The sequence below is a fragment of the Manis pentadactyla genome, chromosome 1, assembly GCF_030020395.1.
Source record: "Manis pentadactyla isolate mManPen7 chromosome 1, mManPen7.hap1, whole genome shotgun sequence".
In the NCBI taxonomy this organism is placed as follows: domain Eukaryota; kingdom Metazoa; phylum Chordata; class Mammalia; order Pholidota; family Manidae; genus Manis; species Manis pentadactyla.
This window is the reverse complement of record NC_080019.1, coordinates 29262661-29286839: the sequence shown is the minus strand read 5'-3', so window position 1 is coordinate 29286839 and position 24179 is coordinate 29262661. Positions and strand designations below refer to the sequence as shown.

The 24179-nt window shown below is 36.7% G+C and overlaps 1 protein-coding gene across 2 annotated transcripts in view; it reads right to left on the bottom strand.

Moving 5' to 3' along the window:
- Positions 1 to 24179, bottom strand: part of TMEM144 (transmembrane protein 144) — a 32755-nt gene that overhangs the window by 4506 nt on the left and 4070 nt on the right. For both annotated transcript variants that reach the window (XM_036887926.2, XM_036887925.2), the window contains exons 3-11: positions 23064 to 23186; positions 20966 to 21065; positions 19327 to 19407; positions 14166 to 14247; positions 12198 to 12274; positions 10137 to 10255; positions 7669 to 7788; positions 6385 to 6482; positions 2119 to 2172 (exon numbers count right to left, since the gene is read on the bottom strand). In XM_036887926.2, coding sequence (XP_036743821.2) covers positions 2119 to 2172; positions 6385 to 6482; positions 7669 to 7788; positions 10137 to 10255; positions 12198 to 12274; positions 14166 to 14247; positions 19327 to 19407; positions 20966 to 21065; positions 23064 to 23186 — 854 coding nt within the window. The remainder of the gene's footprint in view (positions 1 to 2118; positions 2173 to 6384; positions 6483 to 7668; positions 7789 to 10136; positions 10256 to 12197; positions 12275 to 14165; positions 14248 to 19326; positions 19408 to 20965; positions 21066 to 23063; positions 23187 to 24179) is intronic.

Here is a 24179-nt window from a genome sequence, read left to right as displayed (position 1 = left end):
ATTTTATAAATCTAGGACATTTCTTGTTAATTATTTTCTCATTTTTATAATTTTTGTAGCAATTAATAGTAATTATTGTCCTCTTTTAAGTTGGTTATTGGTGGCATATTGGAAAGTTATTGGTTTTGTATTTATCCTATATTTCAGTACCTTACTAAATGGTCATATTATTTGAGCTGATTCTCTTAAACTTTTAAAGATAATGTTATATGCAAATGATAATTTTCTTTCCTATATCTATTCTTCTTACTTTTTACGTATATCTTACCACACTAGATAGGATCTCCAGGAAATACTGAACAGTTTGTTGGAGGAAGAAAACAATGATGGGCAAAGTTTTGACTTTCAACTTATAGAGAAATCTTTTTTTTTCAGGTTTATTGGCATATGATCAGTAAGGAACTCTTATGCTTCACCTTAATTATGTACCTGCCATTGTTGTTCTGATAGACATCTTGTATCAACTAAAGCTTCTCCTTTATTAAGAGGTTTTCTTAATTAGAAACTGGTTTTAATAAAAATGGTTTTTAACAGTAAATGCCTTTTGAATACATATTATCACACAGTTTTTCTGTTTACCTAATATTATAATAACTTACATTAATTTCCATAATATGAACCATCCTTCCATTTCTGAACTAAACCCTTGAATTAAACTTGGTCATAGCTTCTCATTCATAAAAGTTGATTCTCTGTTTGGTCTGAGTCTCTCTGTAAAGCAGACTAGAAAAAAACCTTACTATGTATGTCTTTCATTATTTTTTTAGAGGGCTCTGAGGAATTAACGCTAGGTTCAATGATTAGGGATTCTCTCTCTCAGTCGAGTTCTTTTTTGTATCTACAAGGGAAGAGGATTTTAAATTCAGTATTGCTATTATTGTGGTAGTGACCAAAAATAATTTTCAAATGCTCTATAATAAATCTATTCTTAGTTTGTGCTTCTTTATATCTAAAAATGCAAATAAGCTGTGGTTACTTACTAGTGATTTTCTAAAGTTTCACCACGTTATACTGAAGAATACCCAGTTCTTATATAGAAATCATTATCCTTTGTGAGGCAGATCAAGTATTTCCAAAGAGTGCATTTACACTGCATTTGGGTATAAAATTATTTTTGTGAGAAGCAACCCTAACCAAAATAAATGAGAAACATAACAGTCACTTATGGGTCTATAAATGCTCTAAGTTGTCTTGTGTATTTAAAAAAAAATTAAGATCATGGTCCAAATATCTTCTAAATGAATTTATTACTTATCTAATCTGAGAATCTTATTGGTATTATCAAATTATGGCTTTCTAAATCAACACATTTCATTTAGAATGAATGAAATTTATGTTTTAAAACTAAAACTGAATAATCATCACCAGGGTCACAGTTCACTTTGTGGTTCTCAGAGATCAGCAGCATGAGATCTTAGAACCAGGATAGCTTCATAATAAGACAGAAAACATATATATAATGACTTGACATATTATCTGATTTATTTTGTTTTCAATAAAAACTATAACAAAATACTATTCACATATATTCATCAATTGAAAACTTTTTCCACAAATACAGGTAAACAGAAAAAATTCTAAAACAATTTTTAATGAAAATACACACATCTTAGAACTACTGACAAACACAACTTTAAATCATACACTGTTACCATAACGTGTTCTTATGAAGTTGCTGGTTTCACATGGAGGCCTTTGGGAGGCATGAGAACCAACAGAAAAATATTTACTCCCAAATTCCATTTGCCCTAGGGACATTTTTACCTTTGGGATTAAAAAAACCCTTTTACCTTGTTTATCTACCATATTTTACATGAAATATCATGTTTTATTGGATTATTTAACCAAATCTTTTAAGGGAAAATAATTCAACTAAAGCACAAATCTACTGGGAGTTAGGGTGGAAAGAAACATTTCATGACTCTCAAATCCTCAGGATATTATTTCCTAGTTGGGGATGATAACACTTGGAACATCTGACCTGTCAAACCCACACATGTATATTTTCTGCTCTGGGCTTAGAAGTCACATGTAGTTTTCAGAAAATAACTCAAACATACCATTAAATACCTTTCTTAGCTGGATCCGTCTCTGTTATGGATCTTTCCTTGTACATACCTGTATTTCCTTAAACACGAAGACACCCCACATTGCAGCTATAAGTCCTGGACCCTTAAATAAAAGTAAGAACTTTAATTAAATTAGTTATTTTTTTGTGACCGGACTCCATGTAGATGTTGGATAGCTGGCCTGACCCATTAGTCAAATAATTTCTATTGTGAAAACAATATAATAATATTATCAGAGAAAACTATTCATAATCTCAACCTTAACTCAACATTTAAACTAAGTAGCATCAGGTAAAAAAACAAAGGCTTTATTTTTTTCTGTTTTGTTCTTTATGTTTTTCATTTTGATTCTTTTGATGATGCTATTGCATTTTGTGCCATAGAATGCTTTTCTTTAATGTGATCTATTTATAATACAATGCTTTATAATAAAATAGTTTATTGCTTCTAGTGATTTAGTTCCTTAGGGAACTAAACATGCAATTAATAGGAAAAAGTACATGAGCATGCTATAACTTTTTTTGGCATGAGACAATCTCATAACTGAAGAAGTTTGAGTATGTTCCTTTGGACTTCACAAATAGTGTGCATATGGAAGTAGCATGTAATTAAAAAGTTTTTTATTGATACTATTGCATGGTAATGAACTACGTCTAAACATTAAACTCTAGTGAATAATAAAAACTGTTACGGGAAGACAGAAACAGCATGTAAGGAAAAATAAACAATGGGTTAGTGAGCAGGGACAAAGACAGGGATGAAATAACAGGACAGGACAAAGGAAAGGAAAAGAATTGAGATGGAAAAAAGGATGATTCTGCAATTGGAAAACTTGAGCTATTAAAGCTATTAATTCTTTCAGCTGAGAAGGGAAGAAATGGGAATTTGGATTATTTGTTGTCTTTGTGGAGAAGGTATATGATATCAGCATTTTTATGATCCATTTTCAAGATCTGTGCAAATTCTGGAAAACTTTCAAATAAACAATTCCAACATGTTTTTCCCCCTCCACTACTTCACTTGTCTGCATGGTTGGGTCAACAAAAAGTTTGACTCTACTCTTGGCATGGAAGTGGAGCAATGAAAATACATTACTCTCTGTTTATCAGCATCTGGAAAAGTCAACATCAAAAAAGTCATAGAAATAGGTCAAAGGGATTGCCTTTTATCAATGATGCAAGGCCCTGAGCCTCAAAATCCAAACCAAACAAGAAGCATCTGGGTCCTTTAGTCACTTCTGTAGCGACCTTGGACAGCGTGGGAGAAAACAATAGAAGAGGGGATATAATATTAATGTTATCATGCCGACTGCTCAAGAATTTTATCCTCTTTCATCTGGGAATTTATTTCCCTTCCAAGAACATGGAAGAAGGCAATGCCAAAAGGTATCATTGACCTTTGAGACTTTTTGGTTTGTGATTTTCTAAACATTAGGCTAGACACGGCCTTAGGAGCATTGCAAGGAGGGACGTGGTTGTAGGAGTGGTGTGTCAGTGACGCGTGCTTAGGTCAAAGTGGCACATCCTGTGGGCTCAGGCAGGGAGGAGCCAAATAGGAAGGACATCTTAGGGAAGAGAAAGAACCATTTTGGCAATTGGGATCACATATTTTCCTTTTGTAATTAGTATAAATTACACATTTGCAAATCAGCCTTTGAAAATAAGGAGAGCTGAGCCATCCTGAGAAGCCGCACGTTCTGCATGAGCTGATCTGGCATTTAGGCTTATCAGGGAAGACTCAGCGCAGAGGCGACAAGTCCTTTCTCCTACTTTGTGGTTTTTTTTTCTTTTTCCTTTTTTGCTTTTCTATTGAATGTTATGTGCCAATAAACAATACAGATGTTGCTTTCAAGGAACTCACAGTCTAGTTATCAGTGGACATGTACCAATGGACATTTATGTACCTGGGAAGAACAGTGCTGATGAGATTAAAAAATGTACTCTTTTGATAGAATAAGATTGACTATATTCACAATTGTTGAAATTGGGTGATGAGCATGTTTGAAACCTTCATTAAAAACAGTTTAAAAAATCCAGCTTTCCAAGAAAATAAAGATGAGTGTAAGATCCTTCAGGGTAATGACTGAATCTTTTCTGCATGTGAAAAAAGTTGTGCCTAAATAGAGTAATAAAGTGAAACCAAGCAAGAACATACTAGAAATAAAGACCTCACCTCCTAGAAATACCTCCTTCCCAGGTAACAGTCCCTAAGCATTAGAGGAAGCTGTGCCTAGTGGGTAGGCAGACATTGCTTACATCACAGTAGTTCAAGAACAATCTATCTGACAGGAAAGTCTCCAAAAGCTACAGCGACTACTCCCATTGGCCCTCTGCTCACACCCAGTCCACCTCAGATTTAGCCTTCAGTGTTTGTCCTGTCTTGACCATAATTTAAAACAAGAAAGAGTGGCAGGAAAACCACATCTCTGTCTACTATAAAATTTTTGTGAGGAATATTACAGTTGTCCAATATTCCTTGTAAAAGGCCCGATATGATAACTTCTATTAAGAATTTGATGTTAGGAAATCCTTGGCCTTTTTTCAGGAAATAATATGCTACCAGTTAAAAAGAATTAGATACTCCATTGAATTACCCCCTTTACCAAGCACAAAGCAAAACTGAGTGTGTAATCACACAACTATTTCCCTTTTGTGCCATTTGCTTCCTTTCTCATCTTTATCATATTTTTTATTTTCTTTTGTGTTTGTATTTCTATTTGTCTTTCTGTGACTTAATTGTATCTGTGTACTTTATATAAAATTTCTTCAAACCCTTTTTGGAGAACCCACATTTGTTCAAGAATATAACTTGATTAAAAGACAAAATCATTACCATATGAAAAAGTTTAGATTTGATGTGATTAGTGACTATCTGTTTTAATAATCACTTCTTATGTGGTGGGATTACTGTCAAATGACATATGCATCCCTCAGTGAGAAGCATGTCACAATGAATATTTTTCTGTTTACATTTACTTTTAAGCATTTAACTGGTAAGTTCCCCATATTGCATATTATACTTTCCTATGTTATCTGGTGACTTTAGCATTAAATATCCTTGAAATTATGAGAAACAAATCCCCTTTGGGAAAGAGTTTGGGTCCCTTGCCATTCCAATGACGAGGATTTAAACCTAAAAAAATTCCTTGTAACTTGCTCAGTTTTGATAGTTCCTCTCAGCAGAAGATTAAGAATGTCAACATGTGGATTCTTTTTACAAAAAAAATTTATTTATTTGAATTTAGATGTACTTTAATGCTATTTTATGAACACAGAACTGTCAAAATATACTGTTTGAAACCTTGAATTTATATGAAAATTTAAGGATGTTTTCAAACTTCTATGCAATGGGTTTTAGACTAGACAATGTGTTTAAAAAAAATCAGTGTTCTAGGTTTTCACAGGAGTGCTGCTAAATTGTTTTAGGCAAATATCCTTTATCATGATGATTTAGGAAGCAGGGGATGCAGGTGAAAAACTGTCAGCAAGAAGATATTTAAACAAGACATAAAAGCCCATCATTGAAGCAATTAATTCCTGGGTGTGTATCTCAGTCCTGGTACAATAATGAACGTGAAACAAACTCTAAATTGGATTCTAAATTGATGGCAGAAAGGAGCACTATGTACTGGAAACTCTGCACTTAGAAGCCTTGAGTTTTCCACTAGCTGTCACTTCAGACAATGCTTTTAGCCTCAGTTTTATTGAGGCAATAGCCTCAATGTTCTCATCTTCAAAATGTGAACAATCTATCACTACTTGTCCTGCTTATATCAAAGGAAAGTTTTTTTCCCTGTTACCTGACTACATGCTACATAATTGGCACAGATGAAGCAAAATGCTGTGATAAATGGCACCATCTAGGGACAATATTTTGCTTTAGCACTTGCTGAAAGCCTTTAAATATACTGAAGCACTAGATGAGGAGAAATCTGAAGTACTTCCTGTCCCATAACATTGTCGTAAGATTCAGGTATAATATACACAGAAGGATTTTTACAAACTGTTATATAGAGATGAATATTGTTTCAAATAGCAAATTATAATGTATCCAAAATGATATTAGGTAAATGACCAAAGAAACTGTGAGGATACCAAAGATCAACACACTTGTTAAAATTAGGGTAGCATTGTTTCCTTAGCGATCAAGGACATGAGATGGGAGGGTGTCAGTTTATCTACATGAATCTATTATACTAATTGTACTCCTAAAAATCAAAGTCCATGACAGCCTTTGGTGAGTCACTAAGAAGGTATCAGAAAAATTAGATTTACAGTGGGAAACAAAAATTTGGAAAAACAATTCAGCTACTTACAGCAGTAATTATTGGAAAACTGACCACAGCGCTGAGAGCGTGATTAGCTATGAACCAACAGCAGGTAGCTATTGCCCAAAGTACCCCAGACAAGGATCCTGAAACACACACAGACATCACACATTTACAAACCACGCTCCTCTCCTGAAACATTTCCCCTCTAGATATGGTAGGAATAGGAAAGGGCCCACATCAATGCATTGCTATCAACACTGTGCACCCACATGGATTTTTGAGCTGTGTTTTGTGATCATTTTGGAAACCAAGTGATTTCTCTGCTCTTAACTGCTGTGGGTATAATTACCAACACTTTCACTTTATCAAAATTAAATAAAGTACCCCAAGTAGTAGTTGAGGTGAAGATTGGGTAGTGGAGAGGGGCCTAGGGAAGAAAATGGATTTAAGCATGCTCTGCAAACACCATTTACTCTAAATCAGGAACATAAAAATATGTGAAATTCAGAATGATGCTTATAGCTAAGGGAAAGAAAATCCCACAATTTGAATGAAAATATGAGCTAAAATGTCCAGGATACATAAGCTAGGCATTCAGTAAATATTCTACCATTTTCTATAATGGTATAGAGGTATAGAGACACATTTTGACTTAAATAAATAAAGCACTCAAAATGAATCTATGCTCTATTTTATTTATTAAAAAATGTTACTTGTGGACCTATATTCCAATTTGAACAATAGCAAACTCCTAAATACACAAGGAATTATCTATGCATATATTTTACCATCAGTGCCTATTGGATTAAGTCCAAAAGCATATGAATTTAACATATACCTTTTCTGCACTCTAAAACAATTTCTCCTTAGTTTTTGGAGAACATGTTTGTTTTCCCAAATGACTGCAGATTCCTGTTAATAATTCCTTTAAAAAATAGAATCATAGGACTTTAACTTTTAATATGAGTCCTTATATAGTGAAGAAGAAATAATAAGATCTGATTGTCAATATACAAGATGTTTTGGCAGCAATCATAGATTTAGATTTAGATCTTAGATCTTTAGATCTTAGATTTAGCAAATGATCTTAGATTCATTGTTCAATTTTTAGTTTCTGTTGTGAGTGCCACTTCATATCCAGATTCATGGTTTTTAAATCCTTCATAATTGGTGTGAACTGGGCCAAGGCAATTAAGAGAATGAACACATACACAGGCACACCACTCAGTGTGGGTGGCTTGGTTTATAGGAGATTATTATTCAAGCTAAATGAGTAGAGAATGATAGTTTTAGAGAGTGAGAAGATTGTTTTATAATACATATTCTTACCTGGCAACACTGCTTCAGGATATAGTTTAGGGTTATTTTTCATGGCTATACAGTACACCAGAAGGTAGACCGTACTTGTAAGGAAGATGCCACTGCAGTGTGCAAACATATAATCTAAATCTGAAAATAAAGATTATAAAACTCTCAAGCACATCATTTTATGCATTTCAAATGTATTTAGGGTTCCAAAAATGAATCAAACTCACTGAAATTAACCTTGAAAGTAAAGTAACCATTAATTTTATTTTATCATCCTGGTTTTCTAAATGCTGTTTATATAGAATTTTAATTAACATACTTAAAACCCAGAGATAGTAAATAGTAAGTTACTATAATCAAATCTAAAAGCTGGCTCTTACAGTTTTCCTGGAAAGCTAAATAGGCAATAAAAATAATTATGTAAATATGATGCTAATTTTACCTTTTTAAGAAAAGCTCTTTGGACCTAGTTTTACTAATGACCATGGGAACTGTAGCAAATCTCCAAGTAGTCTGTAGTGGGGAGTGGTGTGAAGAACCTTGGGGAGTGCTAACTTGATATGGTCTCTTGATCAATCTGGAGACCAGCATCTCTATTGCAGATGAGAACTATACAGAAGGATAATCAGGAAGTTTTCCCAAAGAGAGTCTTATTCACTTGTTTACTATAAACCTAATTACAGAGAGAGTTAGTAATACATGATAGTGGCCCAATATCTGAGAAACCCCAACTCCACTGACTATTTAAGCAGGCTGTGCTTTGGCCATTCAGATGGGTGTGCTACAGGTTCTCGACTGGCAAGGACAGATTAGACTCAATGTTTCTCTCAACTAAACTTTTGACAAAGAAGATGGCCATGTTTAGGAAGAAATGATTGAAGGTCCAAGTTTCTCTATTCTTCTAAAGTCTTAAATCTGACTTCTGGACAATGTTAGAACAACATATCTATCTATGGACCACCGCAAAGGCAGCACAGCCTAGTGATCAGAGCACAGACCACCTGGATGGGAGTCCTCCACTACTTGCTAACTTGAGACTAGGGAAAATTATCTAATCTCTTTCTGTCTTAATTGCAAAACAAATTTACTAATGAGATCCACCCAGTAAGGCTGCTAGTGAGGGCCAAATGATCTATTATTATAATGTGCTAAGGACAGTGCCCAGCAGAAATCATGCACTCCTTATGTGTTTGTTAAATAAATGAAATAAAATGTTATGCCCCTCCCAGAATTATTTTTGAATAAATTAGAACAAAACGTGTTCCTATCAGACTACATTTGAGTTGTCATAAGAAAGAACTCTAAGAAGTGATTGTACTATTTATGTAAAGAGGTTGTTGAGGACATTGGGTTATTATGTCCCAGTACCAAGAGCAACTGTACTCCTGGACAATTAGTTGTTTTTATCTTATGTTCTCTGAATTGTGGGACTGATTTCCCTTGTGGCTACAAGAAATCTTAAAGCCAAATTTATGGCTCATTTCTAGGAGGTGTGGCACAGATTTTAGACTTGTTCCTGGTTCCATTTTATTTTTTCACCCTTGTTTTTCCTTCTATTTTGAATAGCTTTATCCTTTAAGAATGAAAAGAATAAAACACAGAAAGTATTAAAACACAGAAAGTATTTGTGTAAAATCTTAAGAAAAAGAAGTTAATAAAAGGTTTGAGTATTGTTCGAATATAAAAAGGAAGAAACTATGGTATGTATTCAAAGTCTATGCACTTGTTTAAAGTTGAGTTCAAACCCAGCCTCTCTATCTTTCCCTCATGACTTTTGCCCTCCAACCTTCACCCTGATCTGAACATAGATCACATTGATTTCATACTATCTGATTTAGAACTTTATTATCCATGATCTCATTCTTTTATCATTTCATGGGTATAAGCCATGTTTCTACATAATTATAGGACCCCCTGAAATAGACACTCTTTTATCTCCCTTTTGGCCTGTACAAAGCTACTGCATGTAGCATTGAGTTTACACCTGGGAGATTAATTCTACCACAAGAAACTGAGATAATGAGGGAGCCTTTCAATGCACTAGTCTCTGTTTGAAAAAATAATATCTTCTGACTAAATAGGCTATCCTTTGACCTTTAGGAAGACTGTGCTTTGATCTTTACTTGATTTTAAAGTACTGTGTACTGCACTTTACCTTTTTTTAGAAAGAGGAGAATACATATTTTCCCAGAGACCATTTAAGTGGAAAATAATCTCTAAATCTTACGGTAAAGCTAAAACCATGTGTTAAGATGCAAGTAGCTCAATGAATCCTGACTAAAGTTGATTATATTTGTGTGCTGAAGATGACATGAAAATACAAACTGCCCTTTATAGTTTTAGTCTTCAGTGCCTTTCTAATTTACCACTGACAGTGAAAAAGTAGGATCATATCTATTTACCAATATTTCCTATGATCACATTCTTTTTACATACTTATGTGGAAGACAGGTATTGAGTTTACTGATGAAGTAACTTCTCACTCTCACCATACTGGCTTGCCCCTGCATATGTGCTGTCATTTCTTTTGCTGTGGTCCTTGATGTAAATGATTGGCACAAATGTAGATCCATAGAGTATTCCAGACACCACCGCAAGACTGCAGCCCCTTAAAAAACAAATAAGTCATGATTAATCTTGGCCCACAGCAATATTTTTTACAAACACACAAATGGAATCCTAACTAAAGCATGCTCAAAAATGTAAATCACAAGCAATTATGCAGAAATCACTCATCTATCTCGAGTTCTGTGACTGGCAGAAGTCAAAGAAATATCTTGCAGGTGTCAAGGTGCTTCCAGGACTAAGAGGGCAGCTTCTGTCCTTCACTGTCTAATTTTGGAAGTACATGATTTACAGAAGCTATAATGGAATATAAATTGTCAGTACACAGATGAGACTGTTGCTGTCTTATTATACAGTCTACATGAACGTGGCTCTCTAATTAAATATGAAGTATTTGTGGACTGACACTATGCCCCTCGCTTCTCATACATGAGCACAGGGCTAGGACAGAATAGCACAAAATTCATGCTGTTCAGAACAACTACTGATATCCACAGACCTGCCTATCTGTGCCTTAGCCAAGAGGAAGGTCTGATTAATAAAATAACCTAGCTATTTCAGGTAAAACATGACTTTTTGTAAGAAGAAAATGTTTCATTTTAGCAGTGGGATCATGCTGAGTCCTGAGGCTTGGGCCGCACCTACATGCGGTAAGCGTTTCCAATGATTTCGCAGGGAGGTGATTAATATTTTGGAACAATGCCTTGAACGTAATGCAAAGCACAATGGCATGAAATAGGAAAGAGTTTTAGGCAAACAGCATTCCTTTTCAAGCTTAAAAACAAATTCCCAAAGTCTATGTTAATAGTGCTTCAAGGAATGTGAGACTAGGGACCGATAGGACCAGCTTGTCAATGAGCTCTGTTCACACTGGAAAGCCCTGCGTCACGGTGAAGCCGGGACGTCACGGTCCTGGAGGGGTGGCTCAGGTGCAAACCAGACTAACAGACCAGGCTGGCTAACCATGAGGCAACTGAAAATGCTTTCTTAACAATATTTCAGAGGAAATATTGGTACATAGATATGATCCTACTTTTCCACTGTCAGTGGTAAATTAGAAAGGCACTGAAGACTAAAACTATAAAGGGCGGTTTGTATTTTCACGTGATCTTCTTAACAAAGGAGATGCTCTGTGAAAAAATGTTTTGAGAGATGTTTTATTTTGAAGCAAACACAGCAACGTATTTATCTTTCAGTTTGTTAGTTCATTCTTTGACTCACTGATTTACTCAAATATTTTACTGAGCTTTTATTATGCACCAGGCAGTGCCTCATTCCCACTGTGAAGACAGTGTATATACTAACAGAAGAAATGCTTTATATTCTCAAGACAAAAGGTGTCACCACATAAAGTCTAAAAGTGCTGTCAATTGTAAAATGTGAGCTATGTACTATTACTTAATTTCATATTTCTTTGCCAAAATCATCCCTTAAAAGCCCTAAAATGTAGGAGCTGATGTTGAGCCTAATTCTCCTGGTCTTTATGAGATGGCAGGAGTTGGGGAGTAGGACCTATATGGATACAAAATATTCTACTATGGTTGACTATGAATATTGTGGAATTATAAGACTGTTTAACCCATGAGGGGGGTGGATTTCCGAGGTGGAGGCAGTCATCCTGGACAGTACAGTACTAGAGAAGAGTATTGCCAAGCTCGACTGTGATCGTTGAGGGTGCTGGTCATTCTAACCCATGACCTTTAGTGCCTTTTTTACTTTAGGGACAAAAGTCTTGCAAAATGAGATTGCTTTTGTGAGCTACTTATTGGTTAGAGATACTACAGTGGACTAAAAATTCCTTAAAGCACTGGGACCAAGGGCCTGTACACCTAAAAATTCAGCAGGTACTGGAAAGTCTCTCCACCGTGGCGCTAAAGTCAAACCTTGTGCTACCATTTTCTTCTTGAGGTCAGATGAACATGACTTCATTCCAATAATCTTTTTTTTAACCAAATATGAAACAGAATAACAGAACCTCTTCTTACACTATGCGGTGTTGCGCTGCAGAAAGTTTATCCACCCAGGAATAATCAGGACAGGATTCTTCGGTTTTGCTCATCACCTATTGAAAACATTGGCACAAACCAAAAAACAAAAATAGTTGTCAGCTGGTAACTAAAAGATTTTCAGTATTTTTCTCTTCTCTCTCAAACATACTTTAAAATATGGACATGCTGTCCTATGCATTCTGATTTGTGGGTATCTCTAGACTCAAATGTTTCTGATTCTGTTCCTCTTCCATTCAGAATGTTTGGTAGTTGGCAATTTCTCTGTCAAGTTTTTTCACAGTTTGATATATGGCTATGTTGATAAACCTATCAAAACTAAGTTATTAGTGCTTATGTTTCATTTGCATATTTTAATAATCTGTAAACAAATTAGAACCAAGGAAAACTCAGACTCTTCTGCTATGGAATGCTTAAGATAAATAGGCAATTTTATTTACTCATATTTTTTTTACTGGATTAGTTAATAAAACATTTCCAGCCATGTTTCAAGATTAGGCTAATACTCTAAGACAGGAAAATTATGAGTAAATTCATAATATTTCTGCTATTGAATATAATCTTCTTTGTCTCTTAGCTAAGGTTCCTTGATATTATATTCCTACTGCTTTTGTAAGAGATAAGGAACTAGATTTGAATTATTTGTCATGTGCTAAGTCAAGTTGTCCTTTGGTAATAAAATATTCTTCTTAGGAGCTCACAGTGTGGTTGTAAGCAAACCAATCATGCTGTATATATCTTTAAACTTAGTTAGCTTCTATCTTCCCATCTTGCCTAAAAAATTCTAAGGCAGTTAGCTTACTATGTACCTTCTACCAAGTTGCATTTATTTTATTGTTCTTTTTTGTTCCTTTGTTTGAAGGGTGGTTGGTTAGGAGGTACCTGGATCCCTAAAGTAGTCATAGGATACCAGACACCCTTCAGTCCCAACTCCCCCATTCTCTCTGAAATAGTTCCCTGATTAGAGATGCTTATGGATTAATAAATCTTGTTTCTCTAACACTTAAGTAAATTATTATTTAAGTTTAGAGTCGATTTAACCAAGGTTTAAGCTACCTTAGTGAGTGATAGTTTTTACAGGAGAAGAAGGGAAGGAGAAGAAATTTCTGAATCATGGAGCAGAGGCAGCCCCTTCTAGGGAGGCAACACCTCCGTGGGATGCTGGATTCAGAGGACAGCCGGCGGGTGGCGGGCCTGTGGCAGACAGAAGAGCTGCTTGGGCGGGAAGGCTGGGGTGCGGGCTCGTGGGCTCGCGGCGCTGGGGTTTGCCCCTAGAGCACTTTTGCACATATAGCCACTGACATTTTTGCTGTGGAGATCTCTTTTAAAAGTAGTCCCTATTTAACCTAGATTTGCTATTTCAGACTAATTTAGGTTCTTCAAGATCAAAATTGTGACTCCTCACATATTTCCTGTTTTAACTTTGAGTGACACAGGATATGGTAGAAAAGAGAAATAGAAAGAAAATCAAGCCAAATGCCTCCTTTCAGCTGACTTTATTTATCCTTTCATTGGCTTTCTCTGATCCACTCCCCCTCCGCTCCTCCAACCCCCCAACACACTGCCTCCCTGGGCCTACTTTAAAAGCTCATTCTTCCTTCTTTCTAAAGTAACATTCCTATTCATTTTCAGTGTGTTTAGAGTTCCCTATTGCAGATATCCTTAAGGCATTCCAGAATAAGGGTTTGTATATAGATCTTTTAGTAGGAATTTACTGCTAATAAAAAATAAGTAGAACTTTGTTTGCTGAGAAGCCTTACTGGGACGATACTGACTGATTGTTACACAGATCTAGCCATAATACCTTTGCTAAGATATTTTAGATAGCCCTGATTGAAAACAAAAGCAAAAACACAACACCACATTCTCATCTGTATTTCAAATCTATGCATTTTTAAAAATTTTAATCCATGTTTCAAATCCAGTTGTCTGTTACACTGTACTCACATGCTCTGTTAATAATGATGTGGTGTCCACAGAACATGTGTTACTTGGTATTTCACTTTTGATTAACAAAAATATGAAAGCACTGTAAAGAAAATAAACTTTAGTGATATTATCATAACTCCAGTTCATATCAATTTGTCTGAATTTTAAGAGAAAACACAGCTTAAATCAAGTCCTAATGATATATGACAATTACTTCCAACCTGCCCCTTAGTGGTCCTGACAACTCTCCAGGACTGCTATCCTCTTTGACATCTCTCATTGTCCTTAACTGCAACTGATAAACTAAATTTATAAGCAACTCATAGGGTTAAAAGCTAAATTTATAAGCTTTCCCCCCAAATCAGATCTTTTTCCTGATTTTGTTGTTTCAAAGGCCCCATCTTTCTTCTTATTCCTGCTGAACCTTGGAATTACGTGGCAAAAAATAAATAAATGAAAACTGCCTTGAAATAATTTTTCTCACCTGTGATATTGACAGGACCCTAAAAGTTTAACAACATCCTCAGTGGGACAAACTATAGGTGGTGGCACCACTGATGCTGGTGCAAACTATGCGATCCCTGTGGAGGACTCTGGTGTGTCTGCTCCCAACCTTGCCAGTCCCACCCCAGGCCCTAGGACACGGGCAAACCCACACTTAGGTGAGGTGACCTTGACGGTCACACAATGGAAAACTATGCAGTTTTTAAAAAAAGAGAATGTTCTCTATATTCTGCTTTGGTACGATCTCCATAATACATTTTAAAAGGTAAAATACATGTATCATCCTACTGGGAAATCTCCCCCTTTTAATACCTGTCTTATAACGCACTGTCTTTCATGTCCAGAATCTCTAACAAATGCCTCACTCACTATTGACTTTTGAGCCATGCAAATATACTAAATATGTTCAGATACTAAATTAAGAAAACTGACAACTTTGGTATATTTTTGGCATTCCTTTGTTAGCATGTTTGCATGGATTAAAAGTTAAAGCAAGATAAGGAGATTTCAAAGGACATATGAGGCTGAAATAGTGTAGGTAACTAAGGGCAGCATGGTGCATATGATACACTATCTTTGTGTAAAAATTAAAATTTTCCTTGTTAGCGTCCTTCATTTAGTCTGTTACTTGCTTTGAAAACTTGAATGCCTCCATATTCCCTTCCATAGGAAATTTAACTTTCCTTTTTGTTTCTGTGCTGCTTGCATTCTGCTCTACCCTGTCATTCTCAGCACGTTCCCTGCATGGTCTTCTAACTCTGACTAGGCCCTGCTCTGGACTCTCCTCCATCTCCATCTGTCATGACCTGCTTTGCTTGTGTTTCTTCCTTAGCTGGACACTCTATATACTTTTCTTTTCTTATTCAAACCAAAGAAAAGTTTAAGTGCTGAATGTGGGAAGACAACATCCCCAACCCGTGGCCAGTCCTCACCCAATCTTTACCTTTTCTGAATTCCCACAACACAGAATAATCATCACGCAATCCAGAACATTTGCTGCAAGTCCAAGGAAATTTTTTTCTCTGAAGATGTTCTAATTCAACAGAAGATAGGAGCTGCATCTTATGTCTCCTTCAAGGCCCACAAAATACTTAACACTCAGTATAATTGAATGTATAAGACCTAATTATATCTGCATATCTTAATTAAATAAGTATGTGTGTGTACTTATATATGTTAACTGCAAAGCTAACATTAGACATGGTGATTGCATTTTCTTCTCGACGTTACAATGAAAACCCTTTACTTTGTATAGACCATAATGTTTTTCTAATAACAACCAGGAAGATTTGTTAGAAACACCTGAAGGAGAGAGCTAAATTCCTTGAGTGTTTCTGCAAACAACTGTACGGCCCTCCAGCAAATTACTTAACCTCTCTGATTCTCTACTTTTTCAATTGAAGGAATGGGAATATACCCACTTTACACAGAGCTGTAATGAGAATTAAATAATAATAATGCCTATGAAATTCTCAGTGAAATTTTTGTCACGTGGTGAAATCTCAGAACATGTCAGGGAATAGCTGTAACTACAAATTGGATAGGAGAGGCGAGCACTGAGCATGAGAAAGAAATCAAGACTGAGAAAGCAGATGTTTTGAGCCCATGTAACTAGAGCTAGTCACAAAATAGGTTGAGTCAGAAAAAAGAATCCCGTATCAGTTTGTCCAAAGGGGGTGTGGTGGCATTAAGTGAGGACAAGGTAGTAAGATTTATTTTAGTATATGAACATAAAACCTAAAAGATCACAAAGCCTTTGTGGCTACAGACTTGGTACACTGTGTCAAACACAAAGCTGCACAATAAAGTCTATGGATAAAGGCTCTCAAAAGCATGGGAAATTTAGAAAAAAGAAAATCAGTATCTTATACCCAAAGGGGCTTCTCTGCATTTCCAACCTTTGCAATTTCCCTAGATTTGTATTACTACACATCTTACTATTGGCAAAATCCATCTGTGTGTTTACACTGACAATGGAATTCAGCAAGCATTTATTGAGCATCTATTGTGTGTCAGGTACTATGTAGCAAAGTTTAAGAGTGACGGTGGGAGACATGTTATACAAAAGAAATAACAGACCTTGTCCTTTGGGATCTCATAGTTCAAGGATAAAGGGTTTGGTATGAATGACATGAAACAGACCCTGAGATTGTTGATAAGAGAAGCACAAGGAAGTTAGGGGTGGTTCATTTTAATGAGGAAAAATAAGTGCAAGAAAACATCACATGAGGTGGAAATATCTCAACTGATATTTAAGGGTGCCCAAGGAGGCCAAGCAAGGAAAGGGCCTTTTAGACTGAGGGAAGTCTGGTATCCGGTGTGGTGAATAATCCTGGGTCAGTGATTGACAGTGCAGGGAGGGACATGTGCCAGGAACCTATAACAGTGCAGAACATGCCAGAATAAGGAGACAGATTTATTCTGAATCTAATAGGAGCCTTCAGAGGTTCTTAAGAGTGACAACCTGATTTGATAGCAGATACATTACTTGAGAAGAGGGAAGAGCAGAGGGCAGACTCAAGGACAATGCGAAGTATTTTCTTAATTGAAAAGGAAGTTCACCCTTTATGAACCACGTTTAAGAGTGCTCTGGCTGTTTTTGGTGTCAGCTCCCCCTCCACCCTTACATATTCTCTCCTGAACCTTGGGGCCTAGACAACTGAAAATCATGCCCCAAACTGGATTGGCAGCTAGCTTTTGCCAACAGGAAGCATATGAGTAAGACTAAAAGGTGGGAGAAGCCCTTCGCTTTGGGAGAAGAGCAGCAGCAGGGCCCAGGGCAGGGCGGCTGCCTCAGCAGCGCCAGCCGGGTGTGGTCCCCAGCTCTCCGTGATGCCACCTTCCTCCTTTGGCTCCACTGGCCCTAGGACACTTTCGTTTACAACTCTCTGGGTTAGATCCTCTGCTGTCTAAAATACCTAGAGTGGTTTTGGTGGTAGAGACCGACTGATACTTACTTTAGATATTATATAGCGAAAACACAAAGCTAGAACCATCTAAGCAATCCTTTAAAAACTGGAGCAATAATTTCAATTTTAAAAAGAAAAGCAACATTCTAAACCAATGTAACCATAGACCAAGTTTCCTTATACTGACCATGAAACTCCAAGCTTATTCAATGAATGTCCTTCAAGGAAACTGGTTCAATTGAGTTAAAGGAATGAAATGAAATGTTACAGTAGCGAAACGCAGAGGGGAGCTTGGGTGCACTACAGGGAGAGATCATTGCATTTCCCTGCCCCAGACCAAGCTTCATGATTCCCTGGGGGCGCTGCCTAGTGTAGCAGAGTAGGACAACTCATGCCTAAAGGGAAGACAGTAATTGAAAATGAAATAGTTATTCACAGAAATAATGATTATTATAATGAAAATTACCCAACATACAGCGTGGTAGCCAGGTACCTAGCACTATACATAGCACTTAACCTATTTCATTTCATTTAATCCTCAAAATATCTTCTGAGACTGGTGCAATTATTATCCACACTTTATCCTCAGATGATGAAACCAAAGCTTGGAGAAGTTAAGTGATTTTCCTAAGGTTACAGAGGAAGAAGCAATAGAACAATTTGCAATTTTAGAGAATTTGCCATTTCTAAAGAAGAAATATTTTGAAAAACAATGCCTGATGGATTGAATAAAATGCCTCAAATTACCATGAAGCCAAAACTAAGGCATGCTACAGTACAATTTTGGGTGTAAAGAAATTGTTTTTGAGAGAGCTATTCAAAACTACAATGCCTTGTGTATTGTACAAAATACAAAAATTGCCTCTAACCAAAACTGTCGGGAATCCACTATTTTAGAATAATCTATGTTATTTCTTCTCCAATTGGCCAGGAACCACTCTCTAAGGCAACATTTCAATGACAAAGAGATTGTTCCTGAATGTGGCTGGGGAAAAGCCATCACTGCAGGAGAATGAGAAATATGGTGTTCTTTCCGTGAAAAATAAAAAAAGTCCTAAAATCTTTCCAGGCAGTGTTATCCATTATGTGAAACCCTCACAGGGAATATAAATGAAGTCTAGAGAAGAAAAGGGACTGCATTTAACATGACCCAATTCCTGTAAAGAGTTTTATTGATTGGCCACTGCCATATAGAGATTCAAAGTCATTTTCATCCTTATCCACATTGTGCATACTAGACACAGATACACCCAAAAATAGGTATTTAAATGGGTGTGTGTCTTCATGGGTGAGAGAACGATTATCTAATGGGGTTAGGAAGAGTTGAATGAGGTGACAGGGAAGTGGAAACCAGGTGACAAAGAGTAAGTGAGCAGTAAGAAGGAGAGAGACCCAGTGGCTATTCCAGGGCCATCAGGAAGCCAGCAGACCATTTATTTATACAGCACTTTTAGTTTGAAAATACTTGAATGTGCCATCTGATTCTAATTTATGAGCTGTCTGTTAGGTTTTTCTAAATATGACCGATCATAAAGTGCATTTCAAAGCAGCTAAACAGTTTTCTCAGGGACTCACATCTTTTGCGAACTAAAGCTGGGGCTCCTGACCCAGGGCTCTGAAGCCAAGCCTGTCCACACAAATGAAGAATCTGAGGAAAAATCATGTCAATTTTATGCAATGTAGATATAAAAATGTAAACATATCAAGATCTTTGCAAAGTATTCCAAATGTTTGGCAGAGCTAAATTGTTAGAAATGGCTGTGCACCTTACTACTGACAGCCCGGCTCCAAAGTAATTTAGCAGCGGTGTTGATACTTCTTCTGCATCTGTTCCAAACCAGCCATACCTGAAAATTGAGAATGTTACATTAAAGTAGATATTGTTGAAAATGTGTTCATCATAGTGTTTAACTATATGGACTCAGGGTCAGATTCTTGGGTTCAAATCCGAGGTCCCTCACTTACTAGCTGTGACGCAGATAAGGTAACTATCTTCACTGTGCCTCAATTTCCCACGTTTAAAATGGGGATAATAAAGATACCTACCTTATAGGTTTATAATGAAGATTAGTGTGTTAACATGAAAAGTACTTGTGAGTGTCCCTTTATTAAGACTCAGAAAGAAAGAAGAGACAATAGATTAAGCAGCGAACTGAATACTAATGAGTTGCCTGCAATTTTGTGCAGTACTGAAACAAATTTTTAGAAACCATTTGGCTAAGGATCACTATTTTTGGCATTACCTTAAACTTATTTTCTTCATGCCTTGACATTGTAGTGATCATTGCCAGCAATCACTGTAAACCACCCAGGGCAAGAGAAAAAGAAAAAGGAAAGAGCACCTGTGAAAAGCAGGTGGAGAGTGGGGGGAAGTGGGAAGGACAGGAAAGAGTGGATTGGAGGTTAGTTTGTTTTGTTATTATTGAGGTTGTTATAATGTTTTAAGAGGTAAGAGACTTCCAGAAAGTAAGGTAAGGGTAACATCCTTCCTTCTCATTTTCCCAAACCTGACTTGATTGCTAATTTGCGTACTGAAGGCGGCACAACCCAACAGGACTTCTGTGAGAATAGGGGAGTTGCTAGCCCTATATGGCTACCGTGTACTTGGTATACAGCTAGTGCAGTTGTGGAACTGAATGCTTAATTTTATCAGAATTTAATTAATTTCAATTTCAATTTAACTGGCTACATGTGGCTTGTGACCGCCACATAGGACAGCCCATATCTGAAGCTGGGGTTGGCAAATGTTTCCTTAAAGGGCCAGACAGTAAATATTTAGGCTTTGTGGGTCAGATGGTCTCTTACAACTACTCAAGTCTGCCATTGTAGTGTAAAAGCAGCCATAGACCATGCTTAAACGGATGGATTCGGTTGTGTTCCAATAAAACTTTATTCATAAAGATGACTGGAAAGCTGGGTGGTGGTTTTCTGATCCTGCCTCAGCCTCTAGAAGGAAGAATATAGAAGCAGAGGACCCAGATTTGAAGCCTGGCTTATTAGCTTTCTGACATTCAGCAAGTATTCAACTTCTTTGTCTATCAGCCCTCTGATAAGAAATTGCTTACTTCATGTATTTGTAAAATGAGATGAGAATGATGCATGTAACGTGTCCAGCAAACTGTCACACAAAAAAAATGGAAAATAAACATCAGTTCCCCTTTCTCCCTACTTCTATTCCCTACAGGTAATTCTTTACTGTATCTTGACCAGGTATCTAGATGAGTCATTAGAATTTAGGGCCAACGATAATTAAAGGTGCATATTTTATGTGTACATCATGCCAGCTGTGATCTGTGTGAGGATCAGAACTATGTCATTCCTCTCAGCTAGCCCAGCCCCTAACGCGTGTCTTACACAGAGCGTAAGTGCAGAGAATCTTAGTTGAAATAATTCTCTTTGTGTTACCTTGAGCTTGCCCAGCCTGTTAAGGTATTAAATGATCCCCAGATTAAGACTCCAAGGCCTAAACCAATGGTTTTGATAATTGGGACAACAGCAATGTTCCCTGCAGATGTAACATACAGAAGAAATATATTATTTCCAATACAAAAAAAATGCATTTATAAATTGAATTTATTCTCATTTTAACTTCAACTGAAGCTTATGGGATTTGGAAAAATTTAGTAAAGCATAATTCCTCATTTTTAAAGTAAAACAATCACACTTTTTGGCATTAAACTTATGATTATGATTTCAAAAAAAACTAGGCTTAATGCAAAATCCTACAAAGAAAAATGTTAAATTAGCTCCTTGCCTAATTGCACCAATGCTCTTCTTCCTTAATGTAGGTCTCTGTTCTAGGTCTTTTTGCAGAAGTGGTCAATGATAAAATTAGCAGTGGCTGTCAGACTCAAACCAGGGCCATCCACTGGAAGAGATCTTTGGCTTCAGTCTGGCCCCAGACTTTGCTCTTCGGTGCTCATTGAGTAGCCTTTGGATTCCTGCATTTATTGTTTTGTGCCCCTGGAGGGTCACTCAGGGTCAAATGCATGACTAGTTTTTACAGTTTTCAAGCTCTTGGTCGTTTGGCCTCAGTCCCACAATCTCTTGAAAGGTTTCCCCTTGTGGCTTCCAGGATGCCTTTATCTCCTAATTCCCTCCTGTCTCTCTCTTATGGTCTTTCACTGCCTACCCTTTCTTGTTATGCCATCTGGATTCAGGTGTCCCCTGCATATTTTCCCTTTAACACATTCCTCTTCATGCTATATTCTTCTTTGACTACTTTACCTAAATTTCATGATTGCAGCTGTCAACTAGAGACACAAGCTCCCAGTGCTAAAGCTCCAGCCTGTTCCTTCTCCAGAGGTTAGTAGGATGCTCCAAACTGTCAATAAGAGACCTCCAACCAGATGTCCCCACTGTGGGAACTTCAGAGAGGGTCACACGCAGAACTCATCACTTTCCCTTTCAGATGTGTTCCTTTCCCTATTCTCTTTAGATGTGTGGATGATACCACCGCCTTTGCAATCACCCACAATAAAATCCCCACATCATCCTTGGCTTCTCCCTTTCCTCTACTCCCTGTGTCCAATCAATTACTATGATCTAGATGTAGCATCTACATCTGCAACACTTCTCGAATTACCCTCTGCCCCCACTGAATCCCAGTGGAATCTGCTGTGTGAACATAAATACTATGGTGGTTACAAAGATCTGCAGGTGAACAGATGCTTTCTCTGTTCCCCCTCCCTGTTAGGAATGATAAACATAATCATACAAGGGTATAAGTGAGGTATAATGATTTAAATTCTGGTGGAAATTTGAAGTTAACTCTTTTGTCCCCTAATTCATGAATTTCACTTGATCATTTAATTCTTAGGAGATTCAAATTAAATGGGTACCTAATACATTTTTAACATTTTAAAATTTATCTGCTTTTAGTCAAACTGCCTCTAAAGAGCCTTGATATTTAGAATTCTCTTTGCTAAAGAGACAAAAACTCTCCTGGAATGTATTTATATTAATGAAGGAAAACATTTCTGATTGGCCAAGCAAAGGTATAAATTGTGAATTAGTTATATTTCAGGTATTGATAAGGCAACCGAGGGAGGATTTTTGTTTGCTTTTGTTTTTTTGCTAGTGATTTTGAAATGATAATGTGTCTGCTTGCCTACTTTAAAGGACAAATTCTAAAAATTATATTAGTGAGACTACTATCTAATAAATTATTTTTTGATAAACATGCCAGAGGAAGGAATGCCAGAAGAACATGTAAACTCATACAGGAGTTATGCTTGAACAGAGAGACAGCAACTGAAACATTTTTACCATAATAATTTTCTATCAGGGATTAAGAAAGAAACTGTAACTGTTAAGAGGAAAAGTTGGAAAATACTTCAAAAATATTTATAGAGCATCTGAAGGAAAGAAACTAAATTGTTAATTTCTAGTATCTTTGATGGAGTATTTAAAGTCACTGTTTGTCTATTTCCTTCTACTATGAACCAGAGTTAATTTGACCATAGTCTTAAACAATTAAAGAGTAAATTATATCAGACATTACCTGTTGCCCAAATGCAGCCTCCAACCATCGCAAAAGGCCAAAACTTAGGACAGCGTAATATCAGATTGACCACCAAGGCAACCAGCCATATGGAAGCACAAAGTACCCACTGGAGAAACATTCCTGGAAATAAAAGAAACCGATGTCAGTGGTTCAGAATGACTTAATTATTATGGGAATGGCCACAATCTACTGGATGTCTACATGCCAGGCACTTAACACAGTCAGTATAATTTTTACAATACTAACCCTAGTTCAAAGGTAGAGAAAAATTAATCTGTGATGAAGCTTCTTGTCCAAACAGTGAACAGTTTCTGGAACTGGAACTTAAACCCAGGTTGTTTGACTCCAAAGCTTACTAAACACAGTGCATTCTCACTTAGTCCCACCTATCAGACAAATCAAGAATTTTCTACCAAAGACTACTGGCAAGAGCAAGTCTACATATTTTTATTCAGATGCCACAGTCAGTGCCATCCCTCACGAAAAAAACATGACATTAAGAACTGCAGAATAGTGCAACAATGACTTAAACCTTTGGAGATCATTTATACCATGTTTCCAATAAAAATAAAGTCATTTATGGCCACATGCAGACCTCATACAGCTAGTTAGAGAGGAACACCTATGATGAGCCAGGCATTGCAAACCTGAGAATGAGAATGAGCATTCTAAGTCATTCTAGGTCTAGAGCATTCTACTCTCCTTTCTATGTTCTGGGTTGCCATTTGCCAGTTATCTGATGATCACATGGTGATATGAGGTGTATCTGTACATTTCTAAGTCTGCTGTATCACCAAGGATTTAGGGATAAAAAGGATAAAGAAAAAGCTGACGTTGGAAGAAAAATTAAGGCACTTATAACTCATTGTAGCACTTCTGACTCTAACTCTGGGAGATTTTTGTATATTTTTAGTCAATCTCATGGTGGAGGAGAAGAAACAAAATGGCCATTAGCATCTAAGACAAAAATGTAGAATCATAGTCATGAAAAGGGACTTCGTTTTACAGGTTTTTTATTTTACAAATGAAAAACTAGGAACAAAAGATCTGATAAGACTTGCCTAGGATCACACATTTGTAAACATCTAAAAGCTGAGTCCCATACCTCCTAGT